The 25,332-nt window shown below is 50.2% G+C and overlaps 2 protein-coding genes across 2 annotated transcripts in view; one reads left to right on the top strand and one right to left on the bottom strand.

Annotated features, from left to right (window-relative positions):
• KIN (Kin17 DNA and RNA binding protein) overlaps nucleotides 1-17,806 on the top strand; it is a 39,416-nt gene extending 21,610 nt beyond the window's left edge. Inside the window, exons 9-13 of the mRNA XM_060245967.1 lie at nucleotides 1,050-1,100; nucleotides 5,508-5,576; nucleotides 9,892-9,991; nucleotides 14,749-14,849; nucleotides 17,450-17,806. Of these exons, the coding sequence (XP_060101950.1) occupies nucleotides 1,050-1,100; nucleotides 5,508-5,576; nucleotides 9,892-9,991; nucleotides 14,749-14,849; nucleotides 17,450-17,512 (384 nt within the window). The 3' untranslated portion in view covers nucleotides 17,513-17,806. The remainder of the gene's footprint in view (nucleotides 1-1,049; nucleotides 1,101-5,507; nucleotides 5,577-9,891; nucleotides 9,992-14,748; nucleotides 14,850-17,449) is intronic.
• A 1,630-nt stretch (nucleotides 17,807-19,436) lies between these two features.
• Nucleotides 19,437-25,332, bottom strand: part of ITIH2 (inter-alpha-trypsin inhibitor heavy chain 2) — a 73,254-nt gene continuing 67,358 nt past the window's right edge. The window contains exons 22-23 of the mRNA XM_060245972.1: nucleotides 25,097-25,208; nucleotides 19,437-19,997 (exon numbers count right to left, since the gene is read on the bottom strand). Coding sequence (XP_060101955.1) covers nucleotides 19,850-19,997; nucleotides 25,097-25,208 — 260 coding nt within the window. The 3' untranslated portion in view covers nucleotides 19,437-19,849. The remainder of the gene's footprint in view (nucleotides 19,998-25,096; nucleotides 25,209-25,332) is intronic.

The raw sequence follows: 25,332 nt of genomic DNA on the forward strand, positions 1-25,332 counted from the left end.
TGAATGTGGAATGACTGAACATTATTTTCATCAGCACTTTCCTGAAAAAGTCTGGGCATTCATGTGCTGCAAAAACAATGGGACTGGCGTTCTGGTGTTTTAGTTCCTTGGACTGAATGAAAGACCGAATTTAGCACGTCGATGGAACTTGAATATGTTATACGTTTGTATTTATTATAACATTTATTTTGTAATTCATTTTGTAATTTTTTGGAGGCTGGGTTTCATGGGAGCGTCGCTTTCTATTCCCCTGCTGCGGGAAAGCAGCGCGCAGGCCTGCAGCTTATGCGAAAATGGGAGTGAAGCCCCGGGGACAAAGGGGCTCTCCGCCTGGAACGAAGCCCTAGTGCGAAATCAGTCCGACTTTGATGGACCCAGGGTCTGATTCGGTATAAGACAGGCTCGTGTGTTCAGCCCTGGCTCTCGCTGGGATTCTTTTCTTCCTTTCCTTGATCACAGAATTCCATTGCAGACAATGCACGCTCCATTAGGGTTTGTAGAATCTTTCGGGCTCAAGTGCCGTGTTCTACTGGAGAAAGTTTTCCTTCCAGACGTTTCGTTCTCGGCTGCGGAGAACATCCTCAGTGGCGTTGCAGCCGGAGCAGGCGCTCTGACCTTCTTGGCTGCTGTGCATTGAGTGGGGCCGGGGCTGCTGGAGAGCTGCTATTTCTAGGCTGGAGAGGGTGATGAAAGGGCAATTGGTTTGTGGATGTGCGCATTGTTTGGTGGGGCTTCCTGGAAGGGTAGTGATAAGGAAACTGGCTGTTGAATGTGCCCATTGTTCTGTGTTAATTGCTGGGAGGGTTGGAAGGGGTGTGAAGATAAGGAAGATGGTTGTTGGCTGTGCTGATTGTTCTGTGGAATGTACTGGTTGTTCTGTGACTTTCTGCAATTTATAGTCTATAGGGTGTTTTGCAGAGCTGGGTACCAAGATTGGTGGATGAAAATCTTTGAGAATGCACGCTTCCTTTTTGGCCTGCGACCTTTGCCCAAAGTCATCCTTCGGTCTGATTTGTAGCTGAACTGTTTCTTTTTTTTTCCTCCCTCAGTTTGAAGAAGAGAAGAAAAAATCAACTCGAACCGACCACTGGCTGCAACCTGTAAGTTACAATCCCCAAAACTCGTTTGACCGTACAGTTCCAAAATGCAGGTGAGCCCTGACCCGGGTAGCCCGGGCGAGCAGATCTCGTCAGATCTTGGAAGTTAAGCATGGTCGACTCTGGCAAGTCCTTGGATGGGAGCCCTCCTTGGAATACCAGAGCCGGAAGGCATGGGCAGGCTTTATTCAGCCACCTCCCTGAATATCCTCCAGGTTCCTAGTAGGGGCCAGTCACCAGAGATCGCCATGTCTTCCAGGTGCGCACACAAACTCTCACACACAGAGACATAAGAACATAAGAGAAGCCATGTTGGATCAGGCCAACGGCCCATCAAGTCCAACCCTCTGTGTCACACAGTGGCAAAAAATGTTATATACACACATACACTGTGGCTAATAGCCACTGATGGACCTATGCTCCATATTTTTATCTAAACCCCTCTTGAAGGTGGCTATACTTGTGGCCGCCACCACCTCCTGTGGCAGTGAATTCCACATGTTAATCACCCTTTGGGTGAAGAAGTACTTCCTTTTATCCGTTTTAACCTGTCTGCTCAGCAATTTCATCGAATGCCCACGAGTTCTTGTATTGTGAGAAAGGGAGAAAAGTACTTCTTTCTCTACTTTCTCCATCCCATGCATTATCTTGTAAACCTCTATCATGTCACCCCGCAGTCGACGTTTCTCCAAGCTAAAGAGTCCCAAGCGTTTCAACCTTTCTTCATAGGGAAAGTGCTCCAGCCCTTTAATCATTCTAGTTGCCCTTCTCTGCACCTTCTCTAATGCTATAATATCCTTTTTGAGGTGCGGCGACCAGAACTGCACACAGTACTCCAAATGAGACCGCACCATCGATTTATACAGGGGCATTATGATACTGGCTGATTTGTTTTCAGTTCCCTTCCTAATAATTCCCAGCATGGCGTTGGCCTTTTTTATTGCAAACGCACACTGTCTTGACACTTTCAGTGAGTTATCTATCATGACCCCAAGATCTCTCTCTTGGTCAGTCTCTGCCAGTTCACACCCCATCAACTTGTATTTGTAGCTGGGATTCTTAGCCCCAATGTGCATTACTTTGCACTTGGCCACATTGAACCGCATCTGCCACGTTGACGCCCACTCACCCAGCCTCAACAGATCCCTTTGGAGTTCCTCACAATCCTCTCTGGTTCTCACCACCCAAGACACACGTGCAAGTAAAAATATTGGGGGGGAGGGGGAATACAGGAAAGCAGTTTGATTTCGAACACTAAATATGCTTCCGTCAGTGATCTCTGAAGGCCATATATTTATTTATTTATTTAATTTATATCCCACCCTCCCCACCAAAGGCAGGCTGATATTCGAGGTATTCTGTGGTTTAGGGAATCTGTGTTCCGTTTGATCGTCCATAGTATAAAGGAGACTAGAAAGAGATGGATTAGACCAGGGGTGTCAAGCATGAAGTTCAGAGGCCGAATCAGGCCCCCAAGTAACTGGCTGCTTCCTTCTCTTTCTCTCTTGCTTCCTTCTGCATCACAGCTTGCTTTGCAAGGCTTGCTTAATCACACAGGAGCTACAGAGCAATGCCTCTATTTTCTCCATTGGCTGAGGCTCCTCCCTTGGGAAGGAAGGGGGGAGGGAGATCTTGCTTTACCAGGCTCTCTCAGTCACACAGCAGTGCTACTGAGCCAAGACTCTTTCTTCTATTGGCTGAGGCTCCTCCCCCTCCCAGTCCCCTGGGGAAGGAAGGAAAGTGCCAGAGACTTAAGACCAATGATTGCTAAGCATGTTTTAAGGGTTTTTTTTAAAAAAAAAATTGTTTCTGTTCTTTATAAAAATTATATCTCTGCTACCTAATCTTAAATAGGGTACGCACATGACCCAGCTCAACCCAACAAGGTCTCATTTATGTCAGTTCTGACCTTCATAACAAATGAGTTGGAGCCCCCTGGATCAGACGGCTTGTTTAGCAGCAAAATGAGCTTCCTCTAGATAACTCCAGTTGCCAAGCCTTTAATGGATTCTCTAGGCCAGCAATTACCCTGTCAACGTAGCTAAATTCCTTGTTCAGGCCATGAGACCTTGGGCAGCCTGTGACAAGACGTCTTCTCTGATGTGGCATAGCCTGTCCGTTATTCCTCCTTTCTCCCTTTTATTTCTAGTTGGGGTTGATTGATACTTCTCAAGAACCCGTGGGTCAGAGGAGCAGAGAAAAGAAAGAAAGAAACATGTTAAGTGCCTCCACATTTGGTGCTCCTCCAGCGATCAGATTTGAGCTCAAGACACACAGTTGCTGATAACCTCGTCCAGTGGTGGCCAAACTGTGGCTAGGGAGCCACATGTGGCTCTTTCACACATGTTGTGTGGCTCTTGAAGCCCCACCGCCGTGTCAGCCAGCTTCGAGAAGGCATTTGTCTTTTTAAATCACTTCTCCAAGTCAACTGAGCTAGAGGATACATTTAAAGTTAAAGTTGCTGTCTTTCCACCTCTCCCCCTCTATTTGCCTGCCTGCCCTCCTTCCTGCCTTCCTTCCATCCATCCATCTATCTTGTGGCTCTCAAACATCTGATGTTCATGTCTTTCAGCTCTTAAAACGTCTGACATTCATATCTTGTGGCTCTCAAATATTTATTCGTTGTGGCTCTTACATTAAGCAAGTTTGCCTGCTCCTGACCTAGTCGAAAGCTACCCGGGCGCATTTGACAGTAAGCAGAAGACTTTGATGAATTTGAATGAGTCACCTATAAGGACTTTTGAGGGATGGTTTTGTCCAGGGCTTTTTTCCCCCTGGGGGAATGTGGCAGAATGGAGTTCCGGAACCTCTTTGTGGAAACAAAATTCTCAAAAAAATGTTTAAAAGTTCACAAGGGGGCACCCATGTGTTTCTCCTTCATTTCCCTCTTAAGAGTTCCAGCACCTCTTTATCCAGGGTAAAAAAAACCCCTGGTTTTGTCCTCTTCAGGGGTGGAATTTTAGCAGGAGCTCCTTTGCATATTGTAGTGGCCCCGTGGCGCAGAGTTGTAAAGCAGCAGTACTGTGGTCTGAACTCTCTGCTCACGACCTGAGTTCGATTCCGGTGGAAGCTGGATTCAGGTAGCTGGCCCAAAGTTGACTCAGCCTTCCATCCTTCCGAGGTCGGTCAAATGAGTCCCCAGCTTATTGGGGGGGAAGCGTAGATGACTGGGGAAGGCAATGGCAAACCACCCCATAAAAAGTCTGCCGTGAAAACGTTGTGAAAGCGATGTCACCCCAGAGTCGGAAATGACTGCTGCTTGCACAGGGGACCTTTCCTTTCCTTTTCCTTTACATATTAGGCCACACACCCCTGATGTAGCCAATCCTCTAAGAGCTTAAAAAAAGAGCCTTGTAAGCTCTCGTAGGATTGGCTGCATCAGGGTGTGTGTGGCCTAATATGCTCCTGCTAGAATGCCACCCCTGGTCCTCTTGAAGCTGAAATTTTTACATAGGCCTGACTCAGCAGGGTTGGTCTTATCCAGTGCTCCCTCTAAGCTACGGAATCTTGTGAGCAAAAATTCTACTTTGTGGGCTACCGGCATTACAGTTGTGAGCTACGGCATACATTAGTTTGCTCTGGGTCCCTCCTTCCTGAGCTAAGGCAAAAACCTGTGAGCTGTAGGCTAAAAAACTGAGCTAGCTCACACTAACTCACCTTAGAGGGAACACTGGCTGCAGCTGCATTGCCCTACACAGCTGTTGAGGGAGGGAGGGTGGGAGGGAGAGAGGGTGGGAGGGATGGAGAGAGGGAGGGTGGGTGGGAGGGAGAGAAGGAGGGTGGGAGGGAGGGAGAGAGGGTGGGAGGGAGGGTTGGGGGGAGGGAGAGGGGATGGGTGGGAGAGGGGGTTGGAGGGTGAGAGGCAGGGAGGGTGGGTGGGTGAGAGGGAGAGAGAGTTGGAGGGAGAGAGGGTTGGAGGGAGAGAGGGTTGGAGAGAGGGAGGGTTGGAGAGAGGGGGAGGGGGAGTGGGAGGGAGAGAGGGTGGAAGGGAGGGAGAGAGAGAAGGTTAGGGGGAGAGGGAGAGAGGGTTGGAGGGAGGGAGGAAGGTAGGTAGGTAGGAAAATTGTTGAGGAAACAACCACTGTGGTCTCATGCCCTTTGGATAGCTGTGTGAGGCGACTGCAGGGAATGTTTGTGGGCTGAATATGTGTGAACTGGGGCTGGCCAGTGTCCTCAAATTCCAGCAGACCTACTGGTTTTCTTGGCAAGAGACATTCAGAGGTGCTTTGCCCTTGCCTGCCTCTGCGTCGCAACCCTTGACTTCCTTGGGGGTCTCCCATCCAAGTCCGCCCCAGGGCCGACCCTGCTTCACTTCCAAGATCTGATGAGAGCGGGCTAGGCTGGGCCGTCCAGGTCAGGGTGCCTGTGATGCACTCTAAAATCTCCCTCTCCGCTTTCTCTTTCTTCCAGGAGATTGTGGTGAAAATCATTACGAAGAAACTTGGTGAGAAATACCATAAAAAGAAGGCAGTCGTTAAGGTGAGTGCTGTTTACCTCCCGATGAGCTGGTTGCCTAAGGGGGAGGAGAGACATTTTGGGTTTGGTTAAAGCAGTTGGGTTTTGTCGAGCGGAGGTCCACGTTCCCCTGGGCGTCAAGTGAATCGGGACAAACTCGCTCATTTATTTAGATGTTTATACTCGGGGCCTTTTTTGATGATGATGATGATGATATTGGATTTATACCCTGCTCTCCACTCCAAACCTCAAAGTCTCAGAGCAGCTCATAATCTCCTTTACCTTCCTCCCCCACAACAGACACCCTGGGAGGTGGGTGGGGCTGAGAGAGCTCTCACAGCAGCTGCCCTTTCAAGGACAACCTCTGCCAGAGCTATGGCTGACCCAAGGCCATTCCAGCAGGTGCAAGTGGAGGAGTGGGGAATCATACCTGGTTCTCCCAGATAAGAGTCCACGTGCTTAACCACTACACCAAACTACTCTACACCAGCAGGGACTCATTTGTGTGCTAGGCCACACCCTCTGACATCACCATTGTTTCACACAGGACTTTTTGTCTTTTTTGTAGAAGAAGCCCAGCAGGAACTCATTTGCATATTAGGTCACACCCCCTGACATCACCATTGTTTCATGCAGGGCTTTTTTTGTAGGGGGGAAAAACGAGCAGGAACTCATTTGCATGTTAGGCCACACGCCCCGTCACCAAGCCAGCCGGAATGACGCTCATGTGAGTTTTTGCTCAGAAAAAGCTCTGTTTATACCCCACGTCTTCCCGGTGGGGGCCTGAAGCAGCTCACATCGTTCTCCCCCTCCATCATTTAACCTTGAAGCAACAACCCTGCAAGGTAGGCTGGACCAAGAAAGTGAGAGGCCCAAGGTGATGCAGCGAGCTTCCATGGCAGAGAGGGGATCAGAATCCAGGTCTCCCAGATCCCAGTTTGACCTTAACTCCTACAGTACGTCCAGTGCTGAATCAGCAAGGACTGGGTTCAAATCCACATCTGAGCTGCTTTCAGGGTCTGGATCCCTATGCAAGGTTAACTCCATTTGAAGCCAGTTGAAATCAAGGAGCTTAGACTGTGGTATCTCTGCCTAGGACTACGGCCTGGGGTGTCAAACATGGGGCTCAAGGGCGGAATCAGGCTCCCTGAGGGCTCCTATCAGGCCCCCGAGCAACTGGCTGTTATCTGCTTCCTTCTCCCTCTCTCTTCCTTCCTTCTGCATCTTAACTTGTTTTGCGAGGCCTGCTCAATCACACAGCAGAGCTACAGGCTCTACTCCTCCCCCTGGTCCCCTGGAGGGGGATGGGGAAGCGCCAGAGCTTCCTTTGCCCAGCTCCCTGGATCCCAGGGGAGAAATACAAAGAGAGAACCTTTAAGAACAACACGTGCTAATGTTTTGAGCATGTTTTATTTTAATTTTTTTAAAAAAAATCTTTAGTCATGCTTGTGTCTTTAAAAAGTTTATATCTCTGTTACCCTATTGTTAAATAGGTACACACGTGGCCCAGCACGGCCCAGACCAACAAAGTCTCATTTATGTTTGATCCGGCCCTCACAACAAATTAGTTTGACACCCCTGGACTATGCTATGAATTGCCCATGTGGAAGCAGCTTTCATTGCCCACGTGGAGACAGCATTCTCCTGTCCCTCAACAGCACCGGTGCTGAGAGGCACCTAAACATATAGTGCAGGGGTGGCCAGTGGTAGCTCTCCCGATGCTTTTTGCCTACAACTCCCATCAGCCCCAGCCAGCGTGGCTAATGGCTGGGGCTGATGGGAGTTGTAGGCAAAAAGCATCGGGAGAGCTACCATTGACCATCGCTGCTGTAGTGCACTGGAAGACGCTGTTTGGAGACGTTCAGTGGATTTGCCCTGTTGCCTATCTCCCGCCCCTTGATTATTCAGGATGTTTCCCTTTGCATATACCTTGTTGCCCCTCACAAGAATGATTGCGGAGGGGGGTGGGGGAGTTTTGCGCCACTGCTTCCAAATGGCGTCACGACTGTTTGTTTCTGCATAGAAACTCATGAGAAAAATTGCCGCTTTAGTCCAGGGGTAGCCAAACTTGCTTAACGTAACAGCCACGTAGAAGAAACGTCAGATGTTTGAGAGCCGTAAGGCATGAACGTCAGATGGTTGAAAACTGGAAGGAGGGAGGGGAAGGAGGGAGGGAAGGAAGGAGGGAGGGAAGGAAGGAGGGAGGGAAGGAAGGAGGGAAGGAAGGAAGGAGGGAGGGAAGGAAGGAAGGAGGGAGGGAGGGAGGGAAGGAAGGAAGGAAAATAGATGGGGAGGAGGGAGAGGTGGAAAGAAAGCAACTTTAAACGCATTCTGCAAGCCACTGGCTGGCTTGGCTTGGAGAAGTGATTTAAAGAGAGAAATGATGGGGGCCCCCAGAGCAACGCAACATGTGTGAAAGAGCCAACATGCATCTCATGAGCCACAGTTTGGCCACTCCTGACTTAGTGTTTCCTCATTCTTGGCTCCTTGTCCCGGGGGTTAAAAGATTCCTGACTGATGTTCTTGTCAATGGTCAGCTGCTTCTTCTTCTTCTTCTTGTTGATGTTGTTTCTTCCCACCGTTCTCCACAATGGAAACCCAAAGTGACTCGCATCGTTCTCTTCTTTTTCGTATTATCCTCACAACAACCCTGTGAGGTAGATTAGACGGCGTGTGTGTGACCTGGACCAAAAGTCACCCAACAAGCTTTCACAGCCATGAGAGAGGGTTATAACACTACCCATGGGATGAAGAGAGTTGACAGAGAACTTTTTCCTCCCTCTTCCCAAAGACTAGAACTTGAGGGCATCCAACGAAGCTGATGGACAGTAGGTTCAGAACAGACAAAAGGAAATCCTAATTTAGACAAGAAGAAGAAGAAGAGATTGGATTTATATCCTGCCCTCCACTCTGAAGAGTCTCAGACTGGCTCACAATCTCCTTTACCTTCCTCCCCCACAACAGACACCCTGTGAGGTAGATGAAGATATTGGATTTATATCCCGCCCTCCACTCCGAAGAGTCTCAGAGTGGCTCACAATCTCCTTTACCTTCCTCCCCCACAACAGACACCCTGTGAGGTAGATGAAGATATTGGATTTATATCCCGCCCTCCACTCCGAAGAGTCTCAGAGCGGCTCACAATCTTACCTTCCTCCCCCACAACAGACACCCTGTGAGGTGGGTGGGGCTGGAGAGGGCTCTCACAGCAGCTGCCCTTTCAAGGACAACCTCTGCCAGGGCTATGGCTGACCCAAGGCCATGCTAGCAGCTGCAAGTGGAGGAGTGGGGAATCAAACCCGGCTCTCCCAGATAAGAGTCTGCACACTTAACCACTACACCAAACTGGCGATTAAAATGTGGAATTTGCTGCCAGAGGATGCAAACAACTTTCAAAGAGGATTCAACGGATCCATGAAGTCTATCAATAGATTCAGGGCTCTTTTTCTAGCAGGAGCTCCTCTGCATATTAGGCCAAGCCCCCCTGATGTAGCCAATCCTCCAAGAGCTTAGAGGGCTCTTAGTACAGGGCCTACTGTAAGCTTCAGGGGGATTGGCTACAACGGGTGGAGGGGTGGCCTAATATGCATAGGAGCTCCTGCTAGAATTCCACCCCTGAGATTAGGCCACGCCCCCTGATGTAGCCAATCCTCCAAGAGCTTAGAGGGCTTTTCATACAGGGCCTGCTGGAAGCTCCAGGAGGATTGGCTACATCAGGGGTGTGTGGCCTAATAGGCAAAGGAGGTCCTGCTAGAATTCCTTACAGGGCTCTTCGTACAGGGCCTGCTGGAAGCTCCAGGAGGATTGGCTACATCAGGGGGTGTGTGGCCTAATAGGCAAAGGAGGTCCTGCTAGAATTCCTTACAGGGCTCTTCGTACAGGGCCTGCTGGAAGCTCCAGGAGGATTGGCTACATCAGGGGTGTGTGGCCTAATAGGCAAAGGAGGTCCTGCTAGAATTCCTTACAGGGCTCTTCGTACAGGGCCTTCTATAAGCTCCAGGAGGATTGGCTACCTCAGGGGGGGGGGTGGCCTAATATGCAGAGGAGCTCCTGCTAGGAAAAGAGCCCTGAATAGATTTATGGAAGTCTTATCAGTGGCTAGTAGCCATGGTGGCTGAGGGGAGCCTCCACATTCAGAGGCGATAAACCTCTGAATCCCAGAGCCAAGAGGCAGCATCAGGGAAGGCCTCGGCCTCTATGCCCTGTTGTTGGCTGTCCAGAGGACCTTGTTGACCACTGTGTGAGCTGGGATGCTGGACTAGATGGACTTTTCCAGCAGGGCTCTACTGATGTTCTTATGATGATGGTTTTCTTTACTAAACATGCGGGTCTTTGACAGGAGGTGATCAACAAATACACAGCCGTCGTCAAATGTATCGATTCCGGAGACAAACTGAAACTCGACCAGACCCATCTGGAAACAGTAATTCCAGCACCAGGTAAACCGTCTTGCAAGCTGGGTGGAGGTGGGTGGGGGATGAGTCGCTCTGAAATATTTCCACATTATTCAGGTGTCTGGTACTTTGTGAGGCCATTTAGGTAATAACTAGTTTTGGGGAAGTGACTCGTTCAAGGGTGGTCAAATTTGCTTCACATAAGAGCCACATGGAATAAACTTCAGATTATCGAGAGCAGGAAGGAAGGGAGCAAATAGATTTGGGGGGAAGGAGAGGTGGAAAGAAAGCAACTTTAACTTTCAGTGCATTTTCCAAACTGCCAGGTGGCTTGGCTTGGAGAAGCAATTTAAAGAGACAAATGCCTTCTCCAAGCCAGCTGAGGAAGGTGGTGGAAGAAGATGTTATTGGATTTATATCCCGCCCTATACTCTGAATCTCAGAATCTCAGGGCAGTCATAATCTCCTTTACCTCCCCCCCCCCCCCCACAACAGACACCCTGTGAGGTGGGTGGAGCTGAGCAGCTGCCCTTTCAAGGAAAACTCCTACGAGAGCTCTGGCTGTCCCAAGGCCATTCCAGCAGCTGCAAGTGGAGGAGTGGGGAATTAAACCCGGTTCTCCCAGATAAGAGAGCTCTGGCTGACCCAAGGCCATTCCAGCAGCTGCAAGTGGAGGAGTGGGGAATCAAACCCGGTTCCCCCAGATAAGAGAGCTCTGGCTGTCCCAAGGCCATTCCAGCAGCTGCAAGTGGAGGAGTGGGAAATTAAACCCGGTTCTCCCAGATAAGAGAGCTCTGGCTGACCCAAGGCCATTCCAGCAGCTGCAAGTGGAGGAGTGGGGAATCAAACCCGGTTCCCCCAGATAAGAGAGCTATGGCTGACCCAAGGCCATTCCAGCAGGTGCAAGTGGAGGAGTGGGGAATCAAACCCGGTTCCCCCAGATAAGAGAGCTATGGCTGACCCGAGGCCATTCCAGCAGCTGCAAGTGGAGGAGTGGGAAATTAAACCCGGTTCTCCCAGATAAGAGACCTCTGGCTGACCCAAGGCCATTCCAGCAGCTGCAAGTGGAGGAGTGGGGAATCAAACCCGGTTCTCCCAGATAAGAGAGCTCTGGCTGACCCAAGGCCATTCCAGCAGCTGCAAGTGGAGGAGTGGGGAATCAAGCCTGGTTCTCCCAGATAAGAGAGCTCTGGCTGACCCAAGGCCATTCCAGCAGCTGCAAGTGGAGGAGTGGGGAATCAAACCCGGTTCTCCCAGATAAGAGAGCTCTGGCTGACCCAAGGCCATTCCAGCAGGTGCAAGTAGAGGAGTGGGGAATCAAACCCGGTTCTCCCAGATAAGAGTCCGCGCACTTAACCACAGCACCAAACTGGTGGAGCTTCAAGAGCCACACAATATGTGTGGAATAGCCACATGTGGCTCCCAAGCTGCTGTTTGGCCGTCCCTGAACTATTTGGATCCAGCACACCTTGCTTGTTAGTGGCAGAACTTGTTCCCCTGGAGGGAGGCTTCTGCTGAAGACAGGGAGGGGCTCCCTATTAGGGTCGGGTGCGCCCCACATTTTTTGCCCTTTGGTTTGTGACCACACCAGGAACCGAACCGCAACCTGATAGGCCGATTCACAAACCAAATCCGCTTGTGAGCTGTTTAAAGTTTAAACCCCTGCTTTGTGCTCCCAGCTGCTTTTGGCAGGGAGCAAAAAGCAGAGGTTTAAATGGCTTGGAGTCAGCAGAATTGGAGCAGTTTTCACAGTGTTTCATGGGGAGCAGAAAGCAGGGGTTTAGATGGCCCCAAGCTCCCCACTGCTCAGCTGTTTCTCATGAAGAGCAGAGAGCAAGGATTTAAATAGCTCAGAGCCATTTAAACCCCTGCTTTCTGCTCTTCGCGAACGGCCACGAACCGCATCAAAGTTTGCAGAAGTTCCTGGCCGTTCTTGAGTTTGCGAACATCATTTCGTGCGCCACAAACTGGACAATATTCGTGATGAAATTTTCATTCGCGAGCTGGTTTGCTCCCATCCCTGCTCTCCACGCTGGGGATTGTGCGCCACCCTTACCGGAAGTAGTCTGCTGGCTCCAGCCCAGCTATGAACATACGAAGCTACCTTATACTGAATCAGACCCTCGGTCCATCAAAGTCAGTATTGTCTACTCAGACTGGCAGCGGCTCTCCAGGGTCTCAAGCGGAGGTTTTTCACGCCTACTCGCCTGGACACTTTTTAGTTGGAGATGCCAGGGATTGAACCTGGGACTTTCTGCTTATCAAGCAGATGCTCTACCACTGAGCCAGCGTCCCTCCCCTGACTGGCAGCGGCTCTCCAGGGTCTCCAGCTGAGGTTTTTCACGCCTACTTGCCTGGACCCTTTTTAGTTGGAGATGCCAGGGATTGAACCTGGGACCTTCTGCTTACCAAGCAGATGCTCTACCACTGAGCCACCGTCCCTCCTCCTTTGAACATCTCTTGCCCTGAAAACCTTATAGCAGGGGCATTGAACTAATTTGTTATGAGGTCCGGATCTGACACAAACGAGACTTTGTCGAGCCAGGCTGCGCATGTCATAAAACGTAATGCCAGGTAGCGTGGAGATAAAAACTTTATAAAGGACACAGACAAACACAATTAAAAATATTTTATTTTTAAAAAAAAACCCCAAATAAAACGTTTTTAAACTGTTAGCGCTCTTGCAGTGTTGTGGTCAGTATTAAAGGAAGCTCTCTCTCTGCCCTCCTTTTCCTCCCCAAGAGGGGAGCCTCAGCCGATGGAGAAAAGGGAGGTTTTGCTCTGTAGCTCTGCTGTGTGATTGAGAAATCCTGGCAAAGCAAACCGTGATGCGGAAGGAAGCGAGGGGGAGAGGGAGAAGGAAGCAGACTTGCTCGCGGGCCTGATAGGAGCCCTCCAGGGGCCTGCTCTGACCCACGGGCTGCACATTTGACACCCCAGCCTTATAGAGTTGCTCTGAGGCGGCTGCCACTTGACAGTGCTTTCCACCACCACTAGTTAGCAATACGTAAAGAGCTTCTGTGTCAGTTGTTGGTTGCTGGTTTGAGAACCTTCCCAGAGCTTGCTGAAATGATGCTCAGGGACTTACACAGGTTTGTTGAGGCTCCAAAGGAGAGCATTTGCTCATTCTTCATAGAGCTGCAGACTCCCGTATTTGGCTTGAAGGCAGAATATTTGGGGTGCTTATACCAGGGTCAGTTGACCTGCTTTTGCTCAAACGATAGGCCTGTGACGTCTCCTGGCATGACACTCGAACCGGTAGCCAATCTGGAACTCTCCCACAATGTGGCTTCCAAGCAAATCCCTATTTCTTTCGAGTAACTAGTGGCGTTCATTGGCATCACCATCTCGAACTCATATTTTGGGTTAGGCAGAGCCCAACGAATCTAAAAGAGTCACATGAACAAGAGCGACATCATGTGCTGCGTGAATGCAAGAGGGATAGTTGTCAGCCAGCTTGTACTTGTGGGAAAGTGAGTCCCAAACTCCAGTTTCCCGATGCTCAGGGCTTTTTTGTAGCAGGAACTCCTTTGCCTACTAGGCCCCCCTGATGTAGCCAATCCTCCAAGAGCTTAAAGGGCTCTTAGTCCAGGGCCTCCTGGAAGCTCCAGGAGGATTGGCTACATCGGGGGGGGGGGGTGGCCTAATATGCAAAGGAGGTCCTGCTAGAATTCCACCACTGGGCCACACCCCCCCCCCGATGTAGCCAATCCTCCAAGAGCTTACAGGGCTCTTAGTCCAGGGCCTACTGTAAGCCCCAGGAGGATATGCAAAGGAATTCTTGCTACAAAAAGCCCTGGTCCAATCTGTATGAGATCTGCCCACATTGATTTATCTGAGCCAGGGCTTTTTTTTTGTAGGAGGAACTGCTTTGCATATTAGGCCACACCCCCTGATGTAGCCAATCCTCCAAGAGCTTCCAGGGCTCTTCATACAGGGCCTACTGTAAACTCCAGGAGGATTGGCTACATCAGGAGGGTGTGGCTTAATATGCAAAGGAGTTCCTGCTACACACACACAAAAAAGCCCTGGTTTCTCCGATGTGGATTTCTTTCAAAGATAGACGTGCTCTGCCAATATCTGAAACCAGGGCTTTTTTTGTGTGTGTGTAGCAGGACCTCCTTTGCCTATTAAGCCACACACCCCTGATGTAGCCAATTCTCCTGGAGCTTCCAGTAGGCCCTGTGAGAAGAGCTCTGTAAGCTCTTGGAGGATTGGCTACATCATGGGTGTGTGGCCTAATAGGCAAAGGAGTTCCTGCTACAAAAAAAACCCCGCCGATGCCAGATGAGAAAACTTCCAAGGGATGAAGAGTTGGAAGAGTAGCTTCGCTAGCAGAAAATGCTGACTGAATCCCCAGAACCTCTGGTGGCATAGAGATTTGGAGAGCAGAGCTAAGGAAGTTTTGAGCATGCTGGTACCATTCGGATGGTAGACTTTATCCGGCCCACCAATCTGCCTCTCTGTGTCCTCACCTTTAAAGGTGAGGCAGGTGGCAGTTAGAGACGGGGTCTTTTTTGTGGTAGCTCCTCGCTGTCGGAACACAGCTCGCTTGGTGCCTGCTTTATTTTCCTTTAGGCACCAGGCTAAAACACATTTTTTTTTACCCAGGCTTTTAAATAGGTCTTTTTATTCTTACCAGCTTGCTTCTGTTTTATGGATCGTTTCTATGCTACATCCAGTGGCTTGTTTTGTATTTTTATATTCTTTTAATTGCAGGCTGCTTTGCGCAGGAGCCTGAAGAGGTGGCAGAACTGTAATCGAAATAAGTAATATTTATGTTCTGTTCCTCTATGTTTCAGGCAAAAAGGTGCTGGTTTTAAATGGGGGCTACAAGGGAAACGAAGCTACTTTAGAAGGCATAAACGAGAAGACGTTTTCAGCAACGATACTCATTGAATCGGTAAGTCTCCTTTAAGAATGTAAGAGAAGCCATGTTGAATCAGGCCAATGGCCCCTCCAGTCTGTGTCACATAAGAACATAAGAGAAGCCATGTTGGATCAGGCCAGTGGCCCATCCAGTCCAACACTCTGTGTCACATAAGAACATAAGAGAAGCCATGTTGGATCAGGCCAATCGCCCATCCAGTCCAACACTCTGTGTCACATAAGAACATAAGAGAAGCCATGTTAGATCAGGCCAAAGGCCCATCCAGTCCAACACTCTGTGTCACATAAGAACATAAAAGAAGCCATGCTGGATCAGGCCAAAGGCCCATCCCATGCAACACTCTGTGTCACATAAGAACATAAGAGAAGCCATGTTGGATCAGGCCAATGGCCCATCCAGTGCAACACTCTGTGTCACACAGTGGCCAAAAAACCCAGGGGCCATCAGGAGGTCCATCAGTGGGGCCAGGACACTAGAAGTCATCCCACTGTGCCCCCCCCCAAGTACCAAGAATACAGAGCATCACTGCCCCAGACAGAGAGTTCCATCGATATGCTGTGGCTAATAGCTACTGATAGACCTCTGCTCCATATGCTTATCCAGTCTCCTCTTGAAGTTGTGTATGCTTGTAGCTGCCGCCACCTCCTGCATTGCTAATAAGGATAGTACTTACTATGGCGTTCCCACTGTTATGCGTGCTAATTAGAGAAAGCTAGGAATTTATTTGGCACTACTGGACCTGGAAAACTGTACAATACCCATCAGAATGGTCCCTAGAAGAAGGATTTGAGATCTGAAACGGCTTGCAAAGCGGACCGGTTCTCCGTTGGACCACCCACTTTTAAAACTGGACTGAATGTAATTTAGTGGTTTTCAGCCACATAAGGACAGTGGGAGCATTGAGTAACTTATGAGGTTTTAACGGTGATATGCACTGATAAGATTCGTTTTGTATTTTGATCTTTATTATTCACAAGTTAAAATGCATTTTACACGGAGAGTTTTTTCTTTTTGTTGTGGCCACCACCAGTTTGGTGTAGTGGTTAAGTGTGCAGACTCTTATCTGGGAGAACCAGGTTTGATTCCCCACTCCTCCACTTGCAGCTGCTAGAATGTCCTTGGGTCAGCCATAGCTTTGGCAGAGGTTGTCCTTGAAAGGGCAGCTGCTGTGAGAGCCCTCTCCAGCCCCACCCACCTCACAGGGTGTCTGTTGTGGGGGAGGAAGGTAAAGGAGATGGTGAGCCGCTCTGAGACTCTTCGGAGTGGAGGGCGGGATATAAATCCAGTATCTTCATCTACCTCACAGGGTGTCTGTTGTGGGGGGGGGGAGGTAAAGGAGATTGTGAGCCGCTCTGAGACTCTTTGGAGTGGAGGGTGGGATATAAATCCAATATCTTCATCTACCTCACAGGGTGTCTGTTGTGGGGGGGGGGGGAGGTAAAGGAGATTGTGAGCCGCTCTGAGACTCTTTGGAGTGGAGGGTGGGATATAAATCCAATATCTTCATCTACCTCACAGGGTGTCTGTTGTGGGGGGGAGGAAGGTAAAGGAGATTGTGAGCTGCTCTGAGACTCTTCAGAGTGGAGGGCGGGATATAAATCCAATATCTTCCTCTTCTTCTCCTGTGGCAGTGAATTCCATGTGTTAATCACCCTTGGGGTGAAGAAGGACTTCCTTCTATCCATTCTAGCCCAGCTCAGCAATTTCATTGAATGTCCACAAGTTCTCATATTGTGAGAAAGGGGGGAAATTACTTTGACCTTGGCTATCCTGTGGCAAGGGGGTGGCCAAACTGTGGCTCAGGAGCCACGTACAGCTCTTTCACACAGACTGTGTGGTTCCCAGAGGTCGAGGTAGGAATTTAATTCAGGCTTCCTCTCAAGTAAGCTTGCTTAGCATCAGGACCTTAGCCAAGGGAGCCGTGTCAGAATCCCAAACTGTGGAATGGGAGCCATGTCAGAATTCCCGACATGCCCTCAGGCTCCAGAAGGTGGGACATCCCTGTCTTAAGGTCCCTTTAAAGAAAAGAGATTGCACAGTTCTGCAAGGAGAGAGCTTGGTTAGTTGTCGGCCATCCTATGCTTTAAGGCAGGGGTGTCAAACATGCAGTTTAGGGGCCAAATCAGGCCCCCGGAGGGCTCCTATCAGGCCCCCGGGCAACTGGCTGTCGTCTGTTTCCTTCTCCCTCTCTTGCTTCCTTCTGCATCACAGCTTGCTTTGCCAGGCTATCTCAATCACACAGCAGAGCTATTGAGGCAAGCCTCTCTTCCTTCTATTGACTGAGGCTTTTCCCCCACCCAATCCCTGGGGAAGGAAGGAAAGCGCTTCCTTTGCCCAGTTCCCGGGATCCCATGGGAGAAATACAAAGAAAGCACCTTTAAGACCAATGAGTGCTAATGTTTTAAGCATGTGTTAAGTTTTTAAATATATATATATTTGTGTTTGTGTTCTTTATAAAGTTATATCTCTGCTATGTAATCTTAAAAGAGGTACACACACGGCCCAGCCTGACATGGCCCGGCCCCTCAAGGTCTCATTTTTGCCTCATAACAAATGAGTTTAACACCCCTACTTTAAGGCTTCCCTTAATTTTATACCTCCTCCTCCTCCAGGGGCCTCTAAAGGGACAGCGGGTCGAAGGCGTGCCGTACGAAGACATCTCCAAGCGGGCGTGAGCGGCAAAGGCTGATGGACTCTTGAAAAGCATTCGGCCCTGAAGGTGCCCCGAACCGTGAGCGTCGCTGTGCCTCCGCTGGAGTTTTAAAAAATCCATTTGCAGAAGCAAGCCGCCGGGTCTTTTTAAAGAAAGCAGTCTTGGACGAGAAGACTTTCTTGCTATCGAAGCCACTTAATGAACTCTGTGAGGTTTTGCTATTGAACAGTATTTGTTCCGGCTCACGTAAACGGGGATATTTTTTGATGTCAAGCGTAATACATAAAAGCGCTACCCTTTCAGAGACTTGGAGGAACTCTTGGTCACTTGCATTTCTTGCGGTTCCCCCCCCCCCCCCCAAAAAAGCTACAAGTCAGTCACAAGGAGGAATTTGTTTCCGGGAGGCTTGAGAATCCGGGAAGGTTTCCGGGGGATCAGACAAGCAGGTTGCATCTTGAGGATCTGTTCCTTAGCATGGTACTCTCCTCGCTATGAGGCTGCCTCTCCCAGGTGGGCGAAAGGGGAGGTGTAGCGTCTCTGCCTCTCTCCATGGCCTGGTTGCTAACAGGTCATGGGTCGGTACCAGTCCACAGTCCGGGGGTTGAGGACCCCTGCCTTAAAAGACCGACGAAATATTCAGGGTATAAACTTTTGAGAGCTCCATTCATCAGATAAAAGTAAGAATTGAATACTTAATAAACACATGATAGCAAACACTGTCTACCTCGTAACCATGGGAAGGGGCTGTGGCTCAGGGGCAGAGCCTCTGCTTGGCATGCAGAAGGTCCCAGGTTCAATCCCCGGTATCTCCCAGTGAAAAGGGCCAGGCAGGAGGTGATGGGAAAGACCTCCGCCTGAGACCCTGGAGAGCCATGAAGTGGGGCTGTAGCTCAGGGGCAGAGCCTCTGCTTGGCATGCAGAAGGTCCCAGGTTCAATCCCCGGTATCTCCCAGTGAAAAGGGCTAGGCAGGAGGTGATGGGAAAGACCTCCGCCTGAGACCCTGGAGAGCCATGAAGTGGGGCTGTAGCTCAGGGGCAGAGCCTCTGCTTGGCATGCAGAAGGTCCCAGGTTCAATCCCCGGTATCTCCCAGTGAAAAGGGCCAGGCAGGAGGTGATGGGAAAGACCTCCGCCTGAGACCCTGGAGAGCCATGAAGTGGGGCTGTAGCTCAGTGGCAGAGCCTCTGCTTGGCATGCAGAAGGTCCCAGGTTCAATCCCCGGTATCTCCCAGTGAAAAGGACCAGGCAGGAGGTGATGTGAAAGACCTCAGCCTGAGACCCTGGAGAGCCATGAAGTGGGGCTGTAGCTCAGTGGCAGAGCCTCTGCTTGGCATGCAGAAGGTCCCAGGTTCAATCCCCAGTATCTCCCAGTAAAAAGGACCAGGTAGGAGGTGATGGGAAAGACCTCAGCCTGAGACCCTGGAGAGCCATGAAGTGGGGCTGTAGCTCAGTGGCAGAGCATCTGCTTGGCATGCAGAAGGTCCCAGGTTCAATCCCTGGCATCTCCCAGTGAAAAGGATCAGGCAGTAGGAGATGGGAAAGACCTTGGTCTGAGTAGACAATACTGACTTAATTCAGTGCTTTGATTCAGTATGAGGCAGTTTCACGTGTTCATGACACCCTGCTTCCACAGTGAGAAGCTCACTACAGATGTTTTTGACGTAACCTGGCCATAGTGCCAACAGGCACTATGGGGACCCAAAGCGTCTTTTCACATTGGCTTCCCCCCTCCACTTAATCTTCACAACAGCAACCTTGTAAGGGTAGATCAGGCTGAGATAGTGCAACGGCCCAAGGTCACCGGGGGGGGGGGGGGGTGCCTTCTGTGGTTGAGCGAGGAATTCGAACCCAGCCATTCCAGCTCCTGGTCTGATGTTCTAACCACTACGCCATCCCATCCCTCGTTTAAGGATTCCGTGAACTCTGGACCAACTGCAGAACACAGGAGACTTTTAATTTTCTTTTAATTGCATTGTTTTAAGTTACATTTCAGCATGTGGTATAAATGTCCAGTAAACAGAACTACACTGTATAACGCACCTTCGCTTAAGTTTAAAAGTGAACGAGATTGGGGCATCAACTGCTTTTCTGCCTCGACCCCTCTCTTTCTGTCGTTTCGCCCGCTGCACTGTTGGGTATGGTTCTGAATAGTGACAGATGTGATTTTGCTATCGTTGTGGAGGGGCTCTTATGTAGCCACAGGACAAAGCAAGCTCTGCTGGCTAGATGTAGCCCGCTTGCTCGGACTCGTCTATCGGGAAAGCTTTTCCTCCGGGTCCAACAGTGGATTAATGCAAAGCTGTCTGGACCGGAAGGGGCGGGGCTTGGTTGCAGTGGGCGGGCTCTCTCCTAATGCCCCTTCAGGGCCAGTTCAGAAAGCTGTATAAGGTAGGGACGAGGTAATCTTGGTAGTGGCCGTGGAGGAAGCCCTTCCCGCTGTTGTGCACGAACCAGCATTGAACGCGAGTCCCGAACACTCGGTCCAGGCGGTAATCCCTTTGGATTCCCCTGCAGAGGAGGAGAGAAACACATTTATAACATCACAGGAGTAAATTGAAGACCAAGCCGAGAATGGGACGAGAAATAGGGTACTTCAGTGGAAGGCGGCCAAAGGAAATGAGAGGAACTGTATTTTCCCTGGAATGCATTCTGATATCTTCCGGGTGAAATCGATTTGCACGTCTTTGAAGGGACGCCTGCACCGTGGAATCCTAGAATCACAAAGTTGGAAGGGACCATAGAGGCCACCTGGTCCAACCCCCTACTCAATGCAGGACCAGCCTAGAGCAAGGTTTCCCAAACTTTTTCCTCTGTGGCCCGGTTCTTTCCCTGTGGTCCAGGGTGGAGGAAGCTCAGGGAGCGATACATACACCATGCACCGGTTAGGAGCTTTCCCCGCCCTCTCTGATGTTTCCGAACAGAGAGCAATACAGACACTGTGCACTGGCCAGGAGTTTTCCCCGTTCTTCTCTGGTGTTTCTGAACATCAGAAAGGGACAGGGGAGGGCTTCTGGCCAGTACGCAGTCTCACTATTGCTCCCTGATCATCGTCCGGGCGAAGGACTATCAGGGAGCGATACTGAGACTGCACGCTGGCTAGGAGCTTTCCCCATCCTTCTGTTTCCAGACATCAGAGAGGGACGAGAGAGGGATTCTGGCCAGTGTGCGGTGTCCGTTGCTCTCTCAGAGTGCTACAGGCAGTGGCAGCATGGGGGGCAGGGGCTGGAGCATGGCATGGCATACAGCATCGAAGATAATGGCAGCTACAAGCATAGACAGCTTCAAGAGGGGACTGGATAAACATATGGAGCAGAGGTCCATCAGTGGCTATGAGCCACAGCGTATTGTTGGAACTCTCTGTCTGGGGCAAGTGATGCTCTGTATTCTTGGTGCTTGGGGGGGGGCACATTGGGAGGGCTTCTAGCCCCACTTGTGAACCTCCTGATGGCGCTTGTTTTTGGGTTTTTTGCCACTGTATGACACAGAGTGTTGGACTGGATGGGCCATTGGCCTGATCCAACATGGCTTCTCTTATGTGACACCGAGTGTTGGAATGGATGGGCCATTGGCCTGATCCAACATGGCTTCTCTTTTGCTCTTATGTGACACAGAGTGTTGGACAGGATGGGCCATTGGCCTGATCCAACATGGCTTCTCTTACGTTCTTATGTGACACAGAGTGTTGGACTGGAGGGGCCACTGGCCTGATCCAACATGGCTTCTCTTATGTTCTTATGTGACACAGAGTGTTGGACTGGATGGGCCATTGGCCTGATCCAACATGGCTTCTCTTATGCTCTTATGTGACACAGAGTGTTGGACTGGATGGGCCATTGGCCTGATCCAACATGGCTTCTCTTATGTTCTTATGTGACACAGAGTGTTGGACTGGATGGGCCATTGGCCTGATCCAACATGGCTTCTCTTATGTTCTTATGTGACACAGAGTGTTGGACAGGATGGGCCATTGGCCTGATCCAGCATGACTTCTCTTCTGTTCTTATGTGACACAGAGTGTTGGACTGGATGGGCCATTGGCCTGATCCAACATGGCTTCTCTTATGCTCTTATGTGACACAGAGTGTTGGACTGGGTGGGCCTTTGGCCTGATCCAGCATGGCTTCTCTTCTGTTCTTATGTGACACAGAGTGTTGGACTGGATGGGCCATTGGCCTGATCCAACATGGCTTCTCTTATGTTCTTATGTGACACAGAGTGTTGAACTGGGTGGGCCATTGGCCTGATCCAACATGGCTTCTCTTCTGTTTTTATAAATAGAGGGGGGAGAGGGGCTGTCGGGCCGCCCGTGGCGACCCGGTATTAGGTATTGATGTCACGTCCCTGCAAATGGGAAATGCTGATCTAGAGCAGGGGTGGCCAATGGTAGCTCTCCAGATGTTTTTTGCCTACAACTCCCATCAGCCTCAGCCAGCATGGCCAGTGGCTGGGGCTGATGGGAGTTTTAGGCAAAAAACATCTGAAGCGCTACCGTTGGCCGCCCCTGGCCCAGAGCATCCCTGACAAGGGACCCTGGGGGTCCCTTCCAACTCTGATTCTGTGATTCCTTGGTGGCTTCCCATCCAATTCCTAACCAGCTGGGTGATCTTGGGCTAGTCACTCCCGCGCAAGCACACTATTGGGTCATTCAAACCAGCAGGGGGCCTGTGATTGGTGCAGGGTAGCAGGGATTTGGATCCCCCTGCCCATTGTTCCCGAATCCCCAAGCTCCGTCCGTATGGCTCCAGTGAGCCCAGTAGGAACACCCATTCCAGTCTTCCCTGGAGTCCGCACACACAACAGAAAGGAACCTTCTGCACTCTGTGTGAACCACTCTGTTTGCGAGCTCCGCCCCTTGACCCCTCTCAACTGGAGCTTTTATTGAAACAGCTCTCTTGTTTATTCAGCTGCAGTAGAACAAGGGAGCCCACAGTTCACGTGTGGTGGAGAGAGTCAAGTTGAGGGACGGGCCAGGCGTCGGGAAGAATGCTAAGCTTCTTTTATGGGGGTTTTGTCTACACAAGTTGCTTCAACTGCTTTTCGACAGTCAGCCCGGCATTCTGTAAAAGAAGCGGGGAGGGGGAAGCAGACATCTCTGAACAGAATGGCTGAGCAGCCTCCCCAAACTGCAGTTCCCAGAGTTCTTTGCTGCATGGTGAAACCGCAGTCGTTAAATGGATTGTGAATTTGGTAGGCTGATCGAGAAAGTAAGTGTGGTACAGTAGTTAGAGCACTGGACTGAGATTTTTTTTATCTGAGATTTATATCCCGCCCTTCCCACTAGCCGCCCTGAGCCACTTGTGGGAAGGGTGGGATACAAATCCCAAATAAATAAAATAAAAAAATAAATAAATAGGTGGCTCAGGGCGGCTTACAACATGTAAAACTAACATAAAATATAAAATTAAGCATTCAAATTAACATTACATAATTTATAGTTAAAAATCTAAACATTTGTTATATACATAAAACATTAAAATCATTCAGCGGTCTTAAGTTACGCTCAATTCAAATTCGATGTTCAGTGTTCAGTACTCAGTGCCGGTCAGTTGTGGGCCAGCCGGAAGAGGGCTGTCTTACAGGCCCTGCGGAATTGGGTAAGATCCCGCACGGCCCTTACCTCTTCCGGCAGCTGGTTCCACCAAGATGGAGCCATTATGGAGAAGGCCCTGTCCCTTGTAGCTTTCAAACGGGCTTCTTTTGGCCCGGGGACAACCAGGAGGTTTTGAGTTCCCGATCACAGTGCTCGCTGGGGAACGTGTGGGAAGAGACGGTCCCTCAGGTAGGCAGGTCCTAGGCCATATAGGGCTTTAAAGGTAATAACCAGCACCTTGTACCGAACTCGGTAGGATATTTTCGACAGTCAGCCCAGCATTCTGTAAAAGCAGGGGGGAGGGGAAGCTTTTTTTGACTGGATGGGCCATGTGTGCGTGTGTACGTACACCTGGAAGTGATGGCAACTTATGGTGGTTAATCCAAGCTTGGTGTAGTGGTAAAGTGTGCGGACTCTTATCTGGGAGAACCGGGTTTGATTCCTCACTCCTCCGCTTGCACCTGCTGGAAAGGCCTGGCTCAGCAATAGCTCTCACAGAGTTGTCCTTGAAAGGGCAGCGTCTGTCAGAGCTCTCTCAGCCCCATCCACATCACAGGGTGTCTGTTGTGGGGGGAAGAAGATAAAGGAGATTGAGAGCCGCTCTGAGTCTCTGTTTCAGAGTGAAGGGCGGGGTATAAATCCAATGTCATCTTCTTCATCTTCTGCTGGAGGCTACTCAGGAAGGTGGCTGAATCAACTCTGCCCCTGCCTCCCGATTGCTGGTGTTTCAAAGAGGGCTCCCATCCAGCCACTTGCCAGAGTCAACCCTGCTTAGCTTCTGAGGTCAGATGAGGTCGGACTTGCCCGGGTTGTGCACTCAGCATGAGGCTTACTGGGTGACCTTGGGCCAGTCATAAGAACACAAGAGAAGCCATGTTGGATCAGGCCAATGGCTCATCAAGTCCAACACTCTGTGTCACACAGTGGCCAAAAAACCCACGTGCCATCAGGAGGTCCATCAGTGGGGCCAGGACACTAGAAGCCCTCCCACTGTGCCCCCTCAAGCACCAAGAATACAGAGCATTACTGCCACAGACATAAGAACATAAGAGAAGCCATAAGAGAAGTCCAACACTCTGTATCACATAAGAACATAAGAGAAGCCATGTTGGATCAGGCCAGTGGCCAACCCAGGCAAACACTCTGTGTCACATAAGAATATAAGAGAAGCCATGTTGGATCAGGCCAATGGCCCATCCAGTCCAACACTCTGTCACAGAAGAACATAAGAGAAGTCATGTTGGATCAGGCCAATGGTCCATCCAGTTCAACACTCTGTGTCACATAAGAACACAAGAGAAGCCATGTTGGATCAGGCCAATGGCCCATCCAGCCCAACACTCTGTGTCACATAAGAACATAAGAGAAGCCATGTTGGATCAGGCCAATGGCCCATCCAGCCCAACACTCTGTGTCACATAAGAACATAAGAGAAGCCATGTTGGATCAGACCAATGGCCCATCCAGTCGAACACTCTGTGTCACACAGTGGCCAAAAAACCCAGGTGCCATCAGGAGGTCCATCAGTGGGGCCAGGACACTAGAAGCCCTCCCACTGTGCCTCCTCAAGCACCAAGAATACAGAGCATCACTTGCCCCAGACAGAGAGTTCCATCTATACCCTGTGGCTAATAGCCACTGATGGACTTCTGCTCCAGATGTTTATTCAATCCTCTCTTGAAGCTGTCAATGCTTGCAGCTGCCACCACCTACTGTGGCAGTGAATTCCATGTGTTAATCGCTCTTTGGATGAAAAAGGACTTCCTTTTATCCGTTCTAACCTGACTGCTCAGAGAGGAAAACCGCGGTGGCAGCGAGCAACCTGCTGAAGAAGCGCTGCTGCCGTTGCCTCCTCCCCACTTCCTTCCCACGGGGGTTGGGGACACTTGTATTAGAGCAGGTGCAGAGGAGAGCAACAAGAATGATCCGGGGTCATTCAAAGAGAATCTCCCTGCATCAAAAGACTTGGCAAAAGGACACCTTGGCCTCATCACTGCAGGTGACTTGGGTGTCTTACCTGGTAACTGTGAGCTTGTGGCCCTTCACTTCCATGGTGGCTTCAGGTTTCTCCGGATCTTGCCCTGGCCTTTCATTGTAGATATGCACAGTGGGTTCAAGTATGAACTGACCTGGCGGAGGAAAATTTGAAAAGGTGTCAAGTTAAAGCTTGAATCCAAAGTCTCTGACTTGGAATGTACACAATCAGGGCTTCTGGTTTTTTTGTAGCAGGAGCTCCTTAGGCCCCACCCCCCT

Source organism: Heteronotia binoei, chromosome 8 (genome assembly GCF_032191835.1).
Source record: "Heteronotia binoei isolate CCM8104 ecotype False Entrance Well chromosome 8, APGP_CSIRO_Hbin_v1, whole genome shotgun sequence".
Taxonomy (NCBI): Eukaryota; Metazoa; Chordata; class Lepidosauria; order Squamata; family Gekkonidae; genus Heteronotia; species Heteronotia binoei.